Below are 17,843 nucleotides of genomic sequence, written 5' to 3'. Positions count from 1 at the left end.
TGGTGAACCTTTCATTCTGTGACAGTTCTTTTTTAGGACTGAAGATCAGCCTGCAACAATCAAGGCCTGCCCCCATCAAGACCCACCTCCATGGGCTTTGCCCCTTCCCTCTTCTGCAAATATTTGCATTGAATATCTGGAAACTGATGAGTAAGACTGTCTCAAGTTGGGTGAGTGTGCTGTGAAGAATCACTTGGCTAACAAGATGGGAACAACTAAATGCAACCAACTAAGAAATAATTGCTGACGCTGAGTGGTGCAGCCGGTAGAGCACATACATTACCATGTGCAAGGACCTGGGTTCAAGCCCTCAGTCCTTACCAGCAGAGGAAGCTTCCCAAGTGGTGAAGCAATACTGAAGATCTCCCTGTCTCCCCACTGCTTTTCAAGTTCTCGATGTCCTATCAAAAAAAAAAAAAAAGCAAAAAACAAACAGAACAACAATACAACCAAGCAAATAAGCAAAAAATAATTACTTAAAGCTTAGTCCTAATTGTAACTTATTTCTTTTCTTTTTAAATTTATTTTTACTTTATTTGGGTGGGGTGCTTAATGATACAGCACAATTGTTGACACATAGGTACAATCTCTCATCTCCACATGATGAGTGTCTGCAGAATACTATCACCCCAACCTAGTCTACCACTATGCACCAGGACCTCAATGACCTCTCCCCCCACCTCACTTTAGGAATTATGCTAAGTGAGATAAGGCAAAATGGAGAGTGTGGATACTGGATGATCTCACCTGTAGATGACAGAAGGACAGAAAGGGAAAACACAAAGTAAAAGTTGGACTGGATTTGGTGTATGGCACCAAAGTAAAAGACCCTAACTACAATCTAAACTAGTCCATTCATCCTGAACCAAGATATAAAAGTTATGTTAAAAAAAACCAAAAAACACCAAACTAGCCAGAAATGAACAAGCTTGGTGTCTAGCTCATTAGTTATTCCCAGAGAGAATTTAGGTGCAAGTCCCTTCCCATTTCCTGGGTTGAGGAACAGTCGCATCTCTGAGATGTGCCAAATTCTTCTCAGTCACGTTCCTGGCTGTCCTTTCAAAATTAGTTCAACTCCTCATCTTGGAGAGGGTCCCTCCGCAGCTGACCGGGTTTGAGGCAGCTTGTCATTCACTGCACCAAGTCTCTTCTGAGAATGACCTGAAAAGGCCTGGGCCATCCCAGTTCTCTCCTTCCATCTGCATTCACCTTAGAGCTCCTCCAGGGTGGGGGTAACCATGACAACAGCTGGGCTGGCAATAGGAGCTGTGTTTGGGGACTCCAGAAAGCCTCCAGGTCCCCCTGGGGATTGAAGTTGAGGAGCCTTGCCCCTTTTCCCACAGCCATGCCTCAGAGCCAGGGGAGAAGGGATTAATATTCATGCCCTCCCCTCCCCCCCCATTCATTCTTTCAATACACATTTCTGGAAGATAAAGGAACATGCTGGTGGTGGAGGGGGGCCAAGTGGATGGACTTGGCTCCTGGCTGTCTGGGGGTGCACACCCCTGTGTAGAAGCAATGGGGTTACCCACAGCATGAAGCTTGGAGGCAAGGGTGGGCTGGGGGAGCTGGTGGGCCTGGGGATGAGGCTTGGAAGTATCTGAGGAGGGAAGCCTTTTTTGTTGTTGTTGTTGTTTTGTTTTTTAAATTGCTACTGGGGTTATCTATGGGGTTTGTGCTAGCGCTACTAATCCACCTCTCCTGGTGGCTGTTTTTTTCCTTTTTTTTTTCTTCTCTCTACTTTCTTTCTATTTTACATTTTTTATTATCTTTAGTTATTTATTGATAGAGATATCTAGAAATCGAGAGGGAAGGGGGAGATAGAGAGACACCTGCAATACTGCTTCACCACTTGCGAAGCATTCCCCTTACAGGTGTGGGGGGGTTTGAACCCGGATCCTTACACATAGTAACATGTGTGCTCAACCAGGTGTGCCACCACCCAGCCCCTTTCTCTCCTCCTCCTCCTCCTCCTCCTCCTTCTTCTTCTTCTTCTTCTTTTTTTTTTTTTTTTGCCTCCAGGGATATTGCCGGGGTTCAGTGCCTGCACTATGATCCACTGCTCTTGGAGACCATTTTTCCCCCTTTTGTTGCCCTTGTTGTTTTATCATTGTTGTGGTTATTATTATTATTGTTGTTGTTGTTGTTGTCGTTGGCTAGGACAGAGAGAAATCGAGAGAGGAGAGAAAGACAGAGGGGGGAGAGAAATATAGACACCTGCAGACCTGCTTCACCTCCTGTGAAGCAACTCCCCTGCAAATGGGTCTTCTTTCTTTTTATTTGATAGGACAGAGAGAATTGAGAGGGAAGGGGGATAGAGAGGGAAAGGGAAAGAGAGACAACTGCAACACTGCTATACCACTTGTGAAGCTTCCCCTCTGCAGGTAGGGAGTGGGGGGCTGAAATTCAGGTCCTTGAGCATTGTCATGTATGATGAACCTGGTGTGCCACTGCCTGGCCCTTAAGAGAAGATTTTATTTATTTTTATTATTATTTATTTATTCCCATTTGTTGCCCTTGTTATTTTATTGTTGTAGTTATTATTGTTGTTGTTATTGATGTTGTCACTGCTGGATAGGACAGAGAGAAATGAGAGAAGACAGAGGGGGAGAGAAAGATAGACATCTGCAGACCTGCTTCACTGCCTGTGAAGTGACTCCGCTGAAGGTGGGGAGCCGGGAGCTTGAATTGGGATCTTTAGGCTGGTCCTTGGCGCTTTGCACCATGAGCGCTTAACCCGCTGAGCTACCACCCGACTCTCAAGAGAAGATTTTTAAAGGTGTCTAGGACAGGCTGGAGGGGGGCAGGCAGGAGAGGGCTGACACAGTTTCAGGGATGGGGATGGGGGTGGGGGAGTGGTACACCTGGGGAACTTGAGGGGTGGGAAGCCCATATGAACTGGCTGCCATGATGATAATGGCACCATGCAGGGCTTTCTGCTGAGGCTCCAGTTCCTCTACTGGCCTGTGTAAAGGGGTAGCCAGTGCTCTCCAAGAGAGTCCCAGAAGCTCTATCACTTTTCTGTCGCTGTGGCCTCTGTGAATGTGAGCTTCACACTAGAGACCAAGCTTGAGATGTGTGGGAGCGTGTCACTGAATAAGAAGTCCAGACAAGCTGTGTGCATCTACGGCCATACCACCCTGAACACACCTGATCTCGGAAGCTAAGAAGTCCAGACAAAGGGTTCTCTCATTTTACAGAGAAATAAGAGGCTCCATTCCCACCTACCCCCCCTCATATCAATTTCTTTTCCTTTCTTCTCTTTTCTTTGCTTCTCAAGCCATTTGTTTAATTTGTGACTGACAGATTATAAGATCACTGGGTATAGTTCCACACCACACCGACCACTACAGTTCTGTGCCCTCACCCTCCCAATCATAACAGACAGAGTTCTCATAGAGTCTTAGAGACAGTATGTTTATGTCTGTTTTTTTTTTAAAGTTCATGTGTTTCAATTTCTCTAGATTCTGTATCTGAGTGAAACCATTTGGTAGTTGCCTTTCACTTCTTTACTTATTTCGCTAAGCATAATCACCTCCAGTTCCATCATTTTGTTCCAAAAACTGTACTATCTTGTTTGATTGTATAGTATTACTCAACACAACATGTTTGAGTTGTTTTCTGGGTGGAGGTAGACAGCATAATGGTTATGCAAAGAGACTCATATGCCTGAGGCTCCAAAGTCCTAGGTTCAGTCCCCTGCACCACCATATGCCAGAGCTGAATAGTGCTCTGGTAAAAAAAGAAAGAAAGAAAGAAAGAGGGTGTCTGGCACTAGGGTAGTGGGTTACATGCAGGTGGCATAAAGCGCAAGGACCGGTCTAAAGATCCCAGTTTGAGCTCCTGGCTCCCCACCTGCAGGGCAGTTGCTTCACAAGCGGTGAAGCAGGTCTGCAGGTATCTATCTTTCTCTCCCTTTTACTGTCTTCCCCTCCTCTCTACATTTCTCTCTGTCCTATTCAACAATGACGACAACAATAAAAAAAATAAAACAAGGGCAAAAAAAGAGAATAAATAAATTGTTGTGGTTATTATAGTTGTTGATGTCGTTCATTGCTGGATAGGACAGAGAGAAATGGAGAGAGAAGGGGAAGACAGAGGGGGAGAGAAAGATAGACACCTGCAGACCTGCTTTACTGCCTGTGAAGGGACTCCCCTGCAGGTGGGGAGACGGGGGCTCGAACTGGGATCTTTAGGCCCATCTTTGAGCTTTGCACCCGGTGAGCTTAACCCACTATGCTACCACCTGACCCCCACAGGCCTCTAATTCTATCGGTCTATAGAGAATATGCAGGACAGAACAGCATATGGAGAAGCACCGAGAAGATGCAACAAAGTCCAGCTGTGAGAATCTCAGAGACAGACAGGTAAGACAGCATAATGGTGATGCAAGATTTTCATGTCCAAGGCTCTGAGGTCCAGGGTCAATCCCCTGCACCACCATAACCCAGAACTGAGCACTGCTCTGGGGGAAAAAAAAAAAGAGAAGGAGAAGAAAAAGGAAAAGAAGAAGGAGAAGGAGGAGGAGAAGGAAGAAGGGGAGGAAGAGGAGAAGGAGAAAACGAAGAAAGGCAGGAAGGAAAAAGACTAAAGACACTGGGAGATCAACCACCCAGTTTTTGAGAAATAAAAGAGCTGCAAGAATATAAAAAGAAGTGGAAGGGAAACAAAAGATTAAGGGGACTTGAGCAACATATTAAATGACCCCAGTATGTAGGAGGCATTGATGTCTATTCAAACCAGCGTTCAGAAGGAAAGGAAACTCGTGTTGCTAGGAAGGTGGAGGAGATATGCTTCCTCCTCCTCTTCCTCTAAGTACAATCAACCCCCCAGAGGGTTAGGCAGTGGTGTACCCGGTACATAAATCATCATGCGGGACCTGGGTTTAAGCCCCCCAAGTCTCTCACCTTCTATTTAAACAAACAAACAAACAAACAAACAAACAAACAAACAGGCTGCTGGGAACAGTGGAGTCATATAAGCACCAGACCTCAGTGATAGCCTTGGTGGCAAGTAAATTAAAATGAATGTCCATGGAGTGCTCATGAAAGCAAACATAAGAAGACTGAGTGGAGGATAACGCAGGGCTAGGTGTCATTTGCCTCTCATACTCCTAGACTCAGAGCTGCAGAAGCCAGGCACCCCAGTGCATGAAGACGAAACATGAATGACCACCATGATGTTCTTGTTCCTTGACAACTTTGCATGTTTGATACAACAGTTTTTGTTAAAAATTTTTATTTATTTTCAATAGAGACAGAATGAATTGGGAGGGAAGAAGAAGGAGGGAGAGTGGAGAGACACTTGCAGCCCTGCTTCACTTCTCACAAAGTTTTCCCCCTGCAGGTGGGGACCTGGGGCTTGAACCATGGTCTTTGCCCACAATAACATACGTATTCTACTGGGTGTGCAACTGTGCGGCCCCTGATTTACCAGTTGAGAGCCAAGTCAATGTAAAGTGGCCCTAGAGAAGTGTGCAGGGGTATGATGGCACCAGCCGCTGCCATTTCCTCCTACCTGGTGTGTGGCTTCCTCTGACAAGCACTCCAATAGCTCTCTAAGAAGAGAGGCAGTATGGGACAGCCAGGTGTTGTGAATTCATTACTGGTAGTGATAATTATTATAACTTGATATTTAGTGTGCTGGGAGAATTGCCACTTTGTCTTTTTTAAAGATATTATTTCTTAGTTGTGTTGGTGGTATAGTGGTGAGCATAGCTGCCTCCCAAATATATTACTTCTTTATGTTTTTATTTTAGATATATAAGGGGGCATGTATAGGAGTTTCGTTCAATGCAGTGCAGGCTTGTACCACGGGCAAAGCAGCTCAGTACCCAGGTGAGTTATATTGCCACCCCTCATTTATTTATTTTTGGGAGAGAGGGACCAGAGAGCACTACTCAACCCTGGTATACAGTGGTGCTGGGCATTGAACCTGGTGTTCCTGGGGATTCATATATAAGAGTCTAATGCTTGATCTTGTCACTGTCTCTCCTGGCCTCCAACTTTCTTTCAAAGGCCTGTCCTTATCTTCCCTAATGTGATGCTGTGGGTGGACTGCTGTGTCTAGGAAGGGAGCCTGGTTTTCTGGAGTGGGTCTGACAGCGTGGTCCCTGGGCAGGCCTTCACTTGCATGTGGTTGCTATTCCCTGGGTATCCCTGGGCAGAGGAGAGCACTGTGCTGCCTGTGTCCCTTCCATGGAGGGCTATCTGGAATGGCACTTTTGACACCCACAGTCAAGGGCTTGATCTCTGTGTTCAGGTGTGATATTCCCCAGGAGAAAGGTGTCCAGGTGTGGGCAGGCCACTCAACTCAACCACTGTTCATTCATTCTCTCTACTATCAGTCAATCAATCAATCAATCTATCTCTGGAGCATCACTGGCACATGTGATGCCAGGGAGCAAATCCAGGACCTCATGCTTGGGAGTTCAATGCCTACACACTGTGCCACCTCTCAGGCTGGCCACTGTTCATCAGATGTGAGAAGAGGCTCCTCCCATGTCCTGGGCAGGACAAAGGTCACTCCAGCAACTCATCTTTCCTGCCCCCTCCTTCCCAAAGGGTGACAACCAGTGGCTTGGATGGAACAGAAGAAGCTCAGAGCTGAAGCAAGGACTGGACTTTATTTGAGGTGGGCAGTGCATTCAGTATTGCCACTCACAGCAGACAGGGGATCTCTAAGGCCCTCCCACCCCCCAATGCCCAACAGGAAAACTCACCCTGCAGCCAATATCTCCCACCTCGAGAGCATACTGACAACTGGCAGACAACACAGAAATGACACTGACAAAGATGGTGCTTTTTTTTTCTTTGATTTTTTTTTTGATGTGAATTCCCAATTTATACACAGCCCAATGGCTTAATATGAAAACTGACATTGCAGTCTTTGCCAAGGGACAGAATCAGATCAGGCACTACAAAAAATATAGCAGTCCCAGCCAGAACTAAGATAGCTGACCCCAGGAAAATATTTATTTATTTATTTTTTAGGGCCTGGGTGGCAGCACACCCAACACACAACAAACAGACCACACATGTTACCACAGCTCCCCACCTGCAGGGGGCAGCTTCACAAGCAGTGAAGCAGGGCTGCAGGTGTCTCTGTCTCCCTCCCTCTATTTCCCCTTTGCTCTCAATTTCTCTGTTTCTATTTAATAATAATAAAAATAGCTTTATTCCTTTCTTTCTTTCTCTCTCTTCCTTCCTTCCTTTCTTTCTTTCTCTCAACAAGTCCCATTTCTTGATGTATTGGGTCAACAATAGTCAAGGCACTTAAATGGTTAAGACAGGGTCACTCTGCCAGTGTCCAGTTGATGACAAGCCAAAAGTGACTCCAAAGTTCAGTTGTCAGGTCACAGTGTTAATGTCACAACCTCCACTGCTAAGTCTCTGTTGTAGCACTAAAGTGACCCTACTAAGACAAGAGAGAGGGGACTTGGGAGTAGGGGGGCTCCAATGGGAGGTGGTTTCTTTGTCCCTGCTGAGGTTTAGCTGGGGAAGGTGGAGATGGTGTGGTGGCCGGTCTCAGCAATCAATTCGTTCGCCTCATTCTGCTTGTTCTCTTTGAGTGTGTGATTGGCGCGGTCCTTGGGGACCCGGGCAAGACGGCCGGAGCGGAAGCAGCCCTTGAGCACCAGGTAGCACAGCTCTGCGATGTTGAGCAGGACACAGATGACCGAGGCGGCGATCATGAAGACGGTGAAGACAGTTTTCTCGGTGGGCCTGGAGATGAAGCAGTCCACCAGGTTGGGGCAGGGGCTGATGCCGCACTTGAGCACCCAGGGCAGGTGGTAGCCGCTGTAGAGGAAGTAGAACATGTACATGAAGGTGGCCTCGAAGATGATGCGGAAGAAGATGCTGCAGGTGTAGGTCCACCACAGGGCGCCTTCGATGCGCACACGCCGTTGCTTGAGCTCCTGCAGGGTCGCGGGGTCTACGCCGCCCGCCCTGCGCAGCCGGTGCGCCGCCTGGTGGCGGGAATAGGTCACATGCATGGCCACCAGCAGCGCGGGTGTGGACACGAAGATGAGCTGCAGCGCCCACAGGCGGATGTGCGACACTGGGAAGAAGTGGTCATAACACACGTTCTTGCAGCCCGGCTGCAGCGTGTTGCACACAAAGTCCTCCTGCTCGTCACCCCACACCTCCTGCGCCGCCACCACCAGGATCATGACGCGGAAGATGAACAGCACCGTCAACCACACCTTCCCGATGCTGGTCGAGTGCTTGTTCACGCCGCCCACGAAGGAGTGCAGCTTCCCCCAGTCCATGGTGCCTGGCCGGCCTGGGGGGTGTGCAGGGAGGGATCAGTGGGCGGGGGGGGGGGGGGCGCAGGGAGTTAAAGCACCATTTTTCTTTTAATTTTTTAAAAACTTAATTTTATTTAATAGAATAGAGATAAATTGAGAGGAAGGGGCGAAGACAACCTCACCAGTGTATCCTGGAATCTCACCTCTCCAGAGCTCTACCCCACTAGGGAAAGACAGAAATAGGCTGGGGGTGTGAATTGACCTGTCAACACCCATGTCCAGCTGAGAAGCAATTACAAAAGCCAGACCTTCCACCTTCTGTACCCCTTACAGAATTTTGTCCCATATTCCCAGAGGGAGAGAAATATTAGTGGAAGATGACCAGAGAGCTCAGAACTCCAATTTCATTAGGACCCTGACAAAGAAGAAGGAAAAAAAAGGAAGGGCATTCAGAAGTAGTAACAGGTGTAGGTGTGAGTTAGAAAGAAAGAAAACGCAAGACCATAGAAGAAAAAGGCAAATATATAAAAAAGCAATTATAGAAATAAAAGTCAACCCATGTCTGTGACCTTGGGAGAGCTACTGCAGTTTCCACTGTAGGGAATAGGGACTTTGGTGGTGGGAATAGTTTCGAATTATACTCCTGTTGTCTCATAATTTTATAATCAATATTAAATCACTAATAAAAATTTTAAAATATAACAAAATAAAATGCTTATCTAAAAAATACTGTTGTCTTCAAAGCTGCCTAAATGCTTCACAGCTCTGAACCAACTTTTTGCAGAGACAGAAAGATAGAAAGACAGAGTGAATAAAAGATCACAGCACTAAAGCTTTCCCCCCAATGCAGTGAGGGTCAGGTTTAAACCTGGGTGGTGCACACTGTCCAAGTGAGCTATTTTACTTGCTCTTCAGTGACATTCTAAAGCAGTGCCATTCAACCTTCTATTTCTTTTCTAAACAAAGAGTTGCCACTGATTTGCTAACAGTAACCCCAAGGAAGGCACTGGCCCAGAAACAGTCTTAGTATCAAATGATCTCTAGTGACAGCTCTCAGATGGGCCACAACTGAATGGCATTTTCACGGTGGATTTAGTAAACACACTCTAGCCTTTGACTTCAGGGACATTAGCTTGGTGTCTTCGAAGGAAAATCCCCACAAGTAGGATGTTTATGCCACACAGCCAAGTTGGGTGATAAGAAAGGAGCTGAGAGCCAGTAGAAATCCTCAGCAAAAGCCATTTTCCTTTTCAAAAAGGACATGAGCTTGAGGGCAGGGGTCTGCTGGGGAGTGACAGGTGGCAGAGTCCAGGCAGCTAGGGCCCTTGAGCTTGAGGAGAACAATGAGAACAGGGTATTTGTGCCACGAAGCCTGAAATCTTGAGTTTCCCTAGGACTAGCAAAGAGTTTAGAAGGAGGAAGAGAAAGTCAGTTTAGTTTGCTCTAAAATAGTTGAAAGGGACCAGGTAGCAGCTCACCCAGTGGAGCACATCTGTTACTATGTGCAAGACCTAGGTTCAAGCCCCTGACCCCTACCTGCAGGGGGGAGGCTTCACTTGTGGTGGAACAGTGCGCAGACATCTCTTCTTCTCTCTTTTTCTTTCTCCCCCTCTCTCTCTCTCTCACCCTCTATGAAGTAAAATGGCAGTTGGGAGTAGTGGAGTTGGGCAGGCATTGAGTCCCAGCAATAACTCTGGTGGTATAAAAATTGGAGGGAAATCCTGATGGTGGTGTCTGTATAGATTTTTTTTTGGGCTTTTCTGAGTCCTCAAAGGGCATATACTCAGAAGATGTTTCCATCAAAGTAGCCAAGGCAAACAGAGAACAGTAGTCTGGTTTTTACTATACTTTTTGACCTTGACCAAATACCAATTACTGTCTTTTAAAAAATTTTTGTATTTATTTATTTTCCCTTTTGTTGCCTTGTTTTTAATTGTTGTTGTAGTTATTATTGTTGTTGTTACTGATGTCGTTGTTGGATAGGACAGAGAGAAATAGAGAGAGGAGGGGAAGACAGAGAGGGCTAGAGAAAGATAGACACCTGCAGACCTGTTTCACCACTTGTGAAATGACTTCCCTGCAGTTGGGGAGCCGGGGGCTTGAACTGGGATCCTTATGCCGGTTCTTATACTTCACGCCACATGCACTTAACCTGCTGCACTACCGCTCTACCCCCCCTCATTACTGTCTTAAAGGAAGAGAAAGAAATGAGATACTTAGGTGAATATATATATGAGTTTTTCAGCCCCAAGACAAACCTGCCCAGTCTACTGGCTACAGAAGACAATTTATCAGGCAAAAACAAAGTCACCTGATTTGCAGAGTGCCCTGAAAAAGCCACAAAGGCGCTATTATTTGCCATAGTAGAAAAGACTGGAAAGGAAGAGCTGTTTTCCAAAGGTATCCTCCCCTATCTCCTGCTGAGTGGGCCTGGAACAGGCACTGGAGAGGGGGAGGTGAGAGGGGTGGACCACTATCTCCTACAGTGACCCTGTCTCCTTCCATCCTTCCCTCTAGAGCACATCCTTGCTGTGTGTGTGTGTGTGTGTGTGTGTGTGTGTGTCTCCCCGCAGGGAGCCTTAGGAAGCACTTTCTAGGGACAGGGAGCAGGAACACTCAGGAGACACAACAAGGCCATGGAACATTGTAGATTTCTGGACACACTGCCATAGTTACTGGCAGCACCTGACTGTCCTCAGAGGGTAAACAATTAAACTGATTTTTTTCTTAAAGATGATTAAAAAAAATGTGCTGGGGATATAGCATAGTGATTATGCAAAAAAAAAAAAAAAAAACCCAAAGAAACAAAAATCCATGCCCGAGGTTCTGAGGTCCCAGGTGTTCAATCCTCAGCACCACCATAAGCCAGAATAGTGCTTTTGGTGAGAGAGAGAGAGAGAGAGAGAGAGAGAGAGAGAAAGAGAGAGAGAGAAGGAAAGGAGAAGAAGAAAGAGGAGGAGGAGGAGGAAGAGGAGGAAGAGGAACAAAATAGAGAGAGACTCTCTAGGTCTGTTCATCTAAGAGAAAGAAAAACAAGAAGGAAGGAAGGAAGACAAAAGGATGCTGAAAGTGGTAGAGATATACAGGAACTGAACTCCGGTAGGAAATAAATAAATAAACAAACTAATACGCAAGGAGTGGGGAGGAAGAGAGAGTTGAGCATACCATTTAATCCTATGTGATGCAGGGGTGGAACCAGGACCTACTACACTTGCAGAGCGTGTGCTTGACCCAGTTTTCAAGGAGGACACTTGGGTCCACTTGCTTGTCCTGACCTTGCCCGCCCTCAGTCTTTGTCCAGCAAACACCTGGACTCTGGGGCAGAGCTGTTACTGCAGGCAAATTTGAAGGGTGGGTACCCCTTGAAAACCATTTTCCCAAACAATTCTGACCATTGGAACCCTCTGTGATTCGTGTTAACAAACAAAATGCCCCGTCCTTCCAGGTCTCAACCAGGCGGCAGCCAACCAGAGATATATTTTTTTCCAATAAAAATCATATATTGACTTATAATTTTGGTAAGGCAAAGGGGTTTATTGCAGCTAATGGCTTTCTGGCTCTCTTTTAAGAAAAGAAGATGTCATCATTTATGAAGTGTTGGAATGTAGTTCCATTTCATGTCTGAGAGTAATTTGCCCTTGGTTTTGTGGTGGAGTGGATCCTAGGAAACAACTCCTCATGCATTCTAACACTACCAGCCCCCACTACCAACTCTCAAAATGCATAAATCACTCTTTGACCACTCAGGAAACACAGGTTTTATGGTCTAGAAGCATCTTCCTGTTTGTAATTCAAACGGTTTACATCTATCACTACTCTGCTTTGGTGATATGAATTCCAGATCATTTTAAGATTTTTTTTTTCCTTTAAGGTCTATTTTTATGAAATGTGTGGGGGAAAACAAAGAGAAAGAGAGAGACAGAGACAGACCAGTGTAAAGCTTAGCTCTGGCAAATGGTGATGTGGGGGATGCAAACTGCACCCTTAGGTGTGCAAGTCCTGTGCTCCACTGCTGAGCTATTCCCACCCCCCACACCTGACTCAAGCCTTCTAATTAAACAGTTCAGACATGACTAGTTTGCTGAACAATGCCATTTTTATTTCTCTGATGTCAGAAAGGGGAGAAGGAGGAAGAGGGAGAGGAGAAGAGGAGAAGAAAACTAAAATTCTAAAAGAATAGTCTTGTGTATACGAAGAGGTAGCAGCCATCCTTCCAGATAGTTCTACCCCCTTGGGTGGGTTTTTGGAGGTCATTCAAGCCAGCAGCCTGCTGCCTGTCACATAGAGTCCACATGAGTTCTGCATAGTTGAGGGGTAGGGTTTGCTGAGGGCAATGTGGTTACTAAGAAAGAAACAGTCCAAAGCCTCTCAGGCTATCTGTGGCCAGAGGAGAATTAGGGAAAGGGCTCTCTTTCAAGGGTTACAGGCTGTCCTCTACCAGGGGTTCCTAGAAGAAGCCAAGATTTGCAAGACATGATCACAAATATTTAGGTATCAGTGAGGAGGGAGCTGTGGACGGGGACACTGGGTGTGGTGTGGCCTTCATCCCTGACATGTGTGCAAGCCTCAGGCCGATTGTGGAAAGTTTTCCTCCATCTCTAAAAGTTAGGAAGGAAGTTTAGACACTGACAATTACCTGGCACTCCTCTGCACAGACATAGCACAATTGTGACACAGACTCTGGACCTGCCCTCTCCCTGACAGCATTGTCATCTGCACCAATGCCTAATTCCAATTTTCAAATCCATTCCATGAACATTTAAAAAAAAAAGGCTGGGGAGACAGCATAATGTTTCTAGAAAAGACTCTTATGCCTGACGCTCCAAGGTCCCTGTATGACCAGCCATAAGCCAAACCTGAACAGTGCTCTGGTTAATAAAATAAATAAAATTAAGGACAGAGGAGTTAGCATAGTGGTTCTGCAAAAAGACTTTCATGCCAGGTAGGGAGGCAAAAAAAAAGACTCCCATGCCTGAGGCACTAGAGGTTCCCAGGTTCAGTCCCCAGCATCACCATCAGCCAGAGTTGAGCAGTGCTCTGGTCCTTCTCACCCTCTCCCTGTCCCTCTCTGTGTTTCTCCCTCATTAAAATGAAACTAATTATTTTTAAAAAATGGAAAAAGAGGGCAAAAATTTGAGAAAATGGATATGTTTCCTTACGCTTTCCCCGTATCAGCAGGCTAAAAGAAAAATTTCAGTCTCACCTTAATCAAGAAGTTATGTCTTTTGTTTTTGGAACTCTCTACAAAATTGGAATTCTGGGGAGAACAGTTTCACTCAGGCCTAACATGGAAAATGAACATCTAAGCATTAGATAATGAATGTCAGGAATATGCCCTCCTGGGCCTAGACACTTGGGATCAGAACTGACTTTTCTGCAATCTTCTGTGTGACAACTGAACTAGCACACAACACAAACACTTCTGGGATATGAAGATTAGATCAAAGATGAAAGTCGGAAGTTCTGTTGTGAGCATCGGCATTATTCCTCAGGCTCAGACAGTTCAGAAAAAGGAAAGAACAGAATCACCTGAGCCATCTCTTCATTTGTGTCTGCAACAAAACCCCGGGGCAGGGAGATTGCTTAACCTGTTGGAGCACTGTCAGACTTGCCTGCATGCATGAGGTCTGGAACCCCCAGGCTCCATCCCCAGCCCCATCTTATGCTAGAGCTGAGCAGCACTCTAGTCTCTCTCTCATAAGTAAATCAATAAATCCAAGGTCACAATAAAATAAATCCTGCAGTGAATGAATGTCTTTCCCAGCCCCATCCCCCCCCCCATTTGGGTCACTGCTATGAACACATTGGGGTGCAGTCACAGTGTCCACCTGACTAGGTCCCAGGTCCCATCTCCCCTCACCCCTTGGCAAAATTCCAACACCCCCCTGCCCCCATACTGCTTCCTCCCAGGAACTGTTGTAAGCAGCATGGTGCTGTTGTAATGAAAGGACATTGGGACAGGACATTTTCTTCCAGAACTGGGGTTTACTAGGAGCTGGACTGGAAAGCAGGAACACACACACACACACACACACACACACACACACACACACACACACACACACACACACACACACACACAGTCTAGCTCCAGAGAGGAACAAAGGGGCTGGGTGACAATGAATTACAAAAGTGACACCGAGAGCCCACTGAAGGGGGACATGAGGGGACACACCCATGTGGGGGCTGGGTGTCCCATACTCACCTTAGCCTGGGTCCTCTTCCTGAGGGGGGCGGTGCGGAGAGGCAGGGGGCCACGGGCTAAGTGCTTTCTTCTGTCTCTACCTTTAAAGAGAGATGTTACCAGTGACAACTGCTGCTGTCCCCACCGCTGCCACTGGTGGCCACGATCCCTGGGATAGACCGAGTTCTGTCCAGGGGTCCTTCACCCCCCAGTCTATTAAGTCCCCTCCCTCCCAACATTTCCCCCCAGCAGTAGGGTAAGGGGCGCAGTCCCCACTGGGCCCCTGTCCTCTGGCCGGAAAGCTCAGCTCGGAACCTGTCGCGCAAGTAAGGGACCTTGGGGGTCAAAGTCCAACCGGTCTCTCTGCTTTCCTCCCCCGCCAGCGGAACCCCGACGTGATGTGGCCGCCCCCCAAACCCCAAGAGATGCAGTGGACCCCGCAAAGCCCCCCAGAACCCAAGGCACCTGAACTCCAGCGGGGACCCCTAAGCCCCTCCCCCTTCCCGCAAGCCCGGGTCCCTCAGACCCAGGACTCACCTGGGGCGCAGCTGGGGAGAGGTGTCCTGACGGGAGGAGGGGGCGGCCTCAGGCCCCAGCCCCCCGAGGGCACGGGAGGGGCGGGTGTGTGTGCTGACCCGGGTCCGAGCTGCTCGGGCTGAGTCTAGCGTGGCGCTCCCGCAGGCGGGATGAGGCCCCGGCCACCTGCAGCGCCTTTTAACCCGCCCCACCCCGCCCCTGACGCTGCGCCCTTAACTGGCCCGCCCGCACCCCATCACCCCTGAGGTGCGCCGGCTCTGTGCGGGGCTGCGCCGGGGTGGATGGGGTGGGTTGAGGGCCCTTACATGGGGAGGGGTGTGCCAGCCCTGCACTGAGGGTGAGGGGTGGGGTTCCGGGGTGCAAGGAAAGGGGGTGTGCCAGACCCGCATGGGGGAGAGGGGGTGGGGTGCAGGGCAACCTTGCATCTAGGAGTGGGGTGTGGGGGAGGGAGGGAGAACATTGGGGGACTCAGTCCAGACCCTACAGGAGAGGCACAGTTGGGAGTGGAGGCCACCTCTTCTTTGACTTTGGGGTGCAATCCCTTCCTGGGGCTGTTGGGTGCAGGGCGTTGGGGGCTGCACTGGGGACTCAGTCCAGACCCTCTGTCTGGGCAAAGTGGGGTTTGGGGTCAGCCCTCCCTCCGGGAGCAGGTGCAGGGCCTTGGAGTGCACTGGGGTGCAGTTGGATGCAAGAGGCTCAGCTGCCTTTCTTCCCTGGAGGTACAATGAGGGGTGCAGACCATGTCTACCCTGAGTTCACAGGGTGTGCTTGGGAGAGTCAAGGCTAATTCCTTCCTGGAGTGCAGAGTAGGGCACCGGGAAATTCAGTCCAGACCTTCCCTCTAGGCACACTGGGGGGTGCAATCAGACTGGAGGGTGGTGGTATGCAATGCAGGGCACAGGTTGGGCACTCCATTTGGGTCATGGGGCACTGGGAGGGTACAGGGCAGGCCCGGGGTTGGAGAAGTAGGTGCATAGAGCCAGCACCTGGATTGGAGAACCCCTGGGCTCTAGTGCACTCCTTACCCTCAGAGCCTGGGTAGTTGGAGGCCTAGTTGGGAACCCTCTCTCCAGCCCCCCTTACCATATTCCAGACTACCTGAATAACCCTCACTTAGACACACAGAGACCTGAAGACTGGCACTTTATTTTGTTTTGTTTTATTTTATTTATTTTTTTTCAGTTTATTTATTGGATAGAGACAGAAAGGAAAGGGGGAGGAAGAAAGGGAGAGGGGAGGAGAGACACCTGCAGCACTGCTTCAGAGCTCATCAAGTTTCCCCTCTGCAGGTGGGGCCTGGGGACTGGTACCCAAGTCTTCATGTAGGGTACTGTGTGCTCTCAATCAGGTGTGCCACTACCCAGCCTCTGTCCTTTGCTTCATTTCATGGTTTTGTTACAGCACAATTTTTTTTTTTTTTTAAACAAAGCACTGCTCAGCTTATGGTGGTGCTGGGGTTGAACCTGGGACCTGAGAGACTCAGGCATGTAATGCTTTTTGTAGAGCCACCCAGTCCAGCATTTATTGAATATGAAATCTCTGAAACCTGCTGATGGATTGAAATTTGGAGTCTGCTCAGTGGTGGAATTATACACCAGTGAGGAGCTGGGCTTATTTTCCAATGCTTCAAACTTAGTAACATAAAAACAAGGATTTGTCTCTTCATTCCACAAGAAAATCTATACTATTCAGGTCTCCACTAGTCTGGGGCTATAAAGAGATGATTCATCTCTCAAAAGTTTCATAGTAAGACTTTTATTGATATTTATTTATTTATTTATCTTTTGCCACCAGTATTACCGCTGGAACTTGGCATCTGCTCTGCAAATTCACTGCTTCTGGAGGCCATTTATTTCTCCTATTTCTTCTTATTTTATTTGAGAGAGATTGAGAAAGAAGTGAGAGACTACAGGGAAAGAGAAAGAGCACTGCTCCGTCAGTCTATTGGATGGATTATATAAAACTTCACAGGCTGATGGGAATTGTATCTCCGGGATCCATAGTGAACCCTGGAACTTAGTTTGCCAAGTTGCCTGATTATTGCTGATGTAGGTGGGAGTTCTTTGCTTGCTAAGTGTGGCATTCAGACACGTGTCACATGAATGCGGCATTTTCAGTTTCATCATTTCTGTATTCACGACTGTTTATTTATTTACTCTGGTGATACTGGGCCTTGGTACATGCACAATTTCGGCTCTCTTGGACTGAGTTATTTTTCAGTTTATTTTAGTGCACGCATGTGCGCGCATGAGAGAGAGAGATATGGAGGGAGGGAGAGAGAGGAACAGAGATAGAGAGGGAGGGCGATACTGAAGCTTCCTCCAGTGAACTGGAATTTTCTTGTGGTGTCAGGCTCAAACCCAGGCCATGAGCATGGCAAAGCACTCTACCAGTTGAGCTATCTTGTGGATTTTGATGGTTTTAGATTACAGAGTACAGAAACACTTGGTACAGTCGGTGCTGTGCTGCCATAATCACTGCTTAGTTCTAGTATATTTCTACCTCCCCATAAGGAAACCCCGTGTCAGCTCTTACTCACCACCCCTGGCCCTTGGTTTAGTACTGACCTTTTTTTATTGTGGATATTTCATATAAAAGGAGTCAGAGGGATGGGGAGATGACTCACCCAGTAGAGCACACACTTTTCCATGCCCAACGATGTGGGCTCAAGCCCATTGTTACCACATTGGAGCATCTGCACAGAAGGAACTTCATGAATGGTTCAGCAGTACTTAGTGTCTCTCCTGTCTCTCTCTCTCCTCTTTCTCCCTCCTCTGTCTCAACTCTTTATCTAAAAAAAAGTAATGTCCACTAGAAGTGGTAGGATCATGTAGGAATGAAAGCTCTGAGATAACCCTGATGGTAAGGTAG

General features: G+C 47.5%; 1 protein-coding gene across 3 annotated transcripts; it reads right to left on the bottom strand.

Moving 5' to 3' along the window:
• Positions 1-6,606: 6,606 nt before the first annotated feature.
• GJB6 (gap junction protein beta 6) lies at positions 6,607-15,160 on the bottom strand. Of its 3 annotated transcripts, none has more exons than XM_060194738.1 (3): positions 14,962-15,160; positions 14,457-14,526; positions 6,607-8,286 (listed from the first exon to the last, which is right to left on the bottom strand). In XM_060194738.1, the coding sequence occupies exon 3, from the start codon at positions 8,270-8,272 to the stop codon at positions 7,490-7,492; it is 783 nt and encodes a 260-aa protein (XP_060050721.1). In that variant the 5' UTR covers positions 8,273-8,286; positions 14,457-14,526; positions 14,962-15,160; the 3' UTR covers positions 6,607-7,489. The 3 variants fall into 3 exon arrangements, with proteins under 3 accessions (XP_060050721.1, XP_007529527.1, XP_060050720.1); XM_007529465.3 differs by having other exon boundaries at positions 14,457-14,536; positions 14,973-15,160; XM_060194737.1 differs by having other exon boundaries at positions 14,457-14,532; positions 14,973-15,160.
• Between the last annotated feature and the right edge of the window lie 2,683 nt (positions 15,161-17,843).

The sequence above is a fragment of the Erinaceus europaeus genome, chromosome 7, assembly GCF_950295315.1.
Source record: "Erinaceus europaeus chromosome 7, mEriEur2.1, whole genome shotgun sequence".
In the NCBI taxonomy this organism is placed as follows: Eukaryota; Metazoa; Chordata; class Mammalia; order Eulipotyphla; family Erinaceidae; genus Erinaceus; species Erinaceus europaeus.
This window is presented reverse-complemented; position numbering and strand designations above follow the sequence as displayed.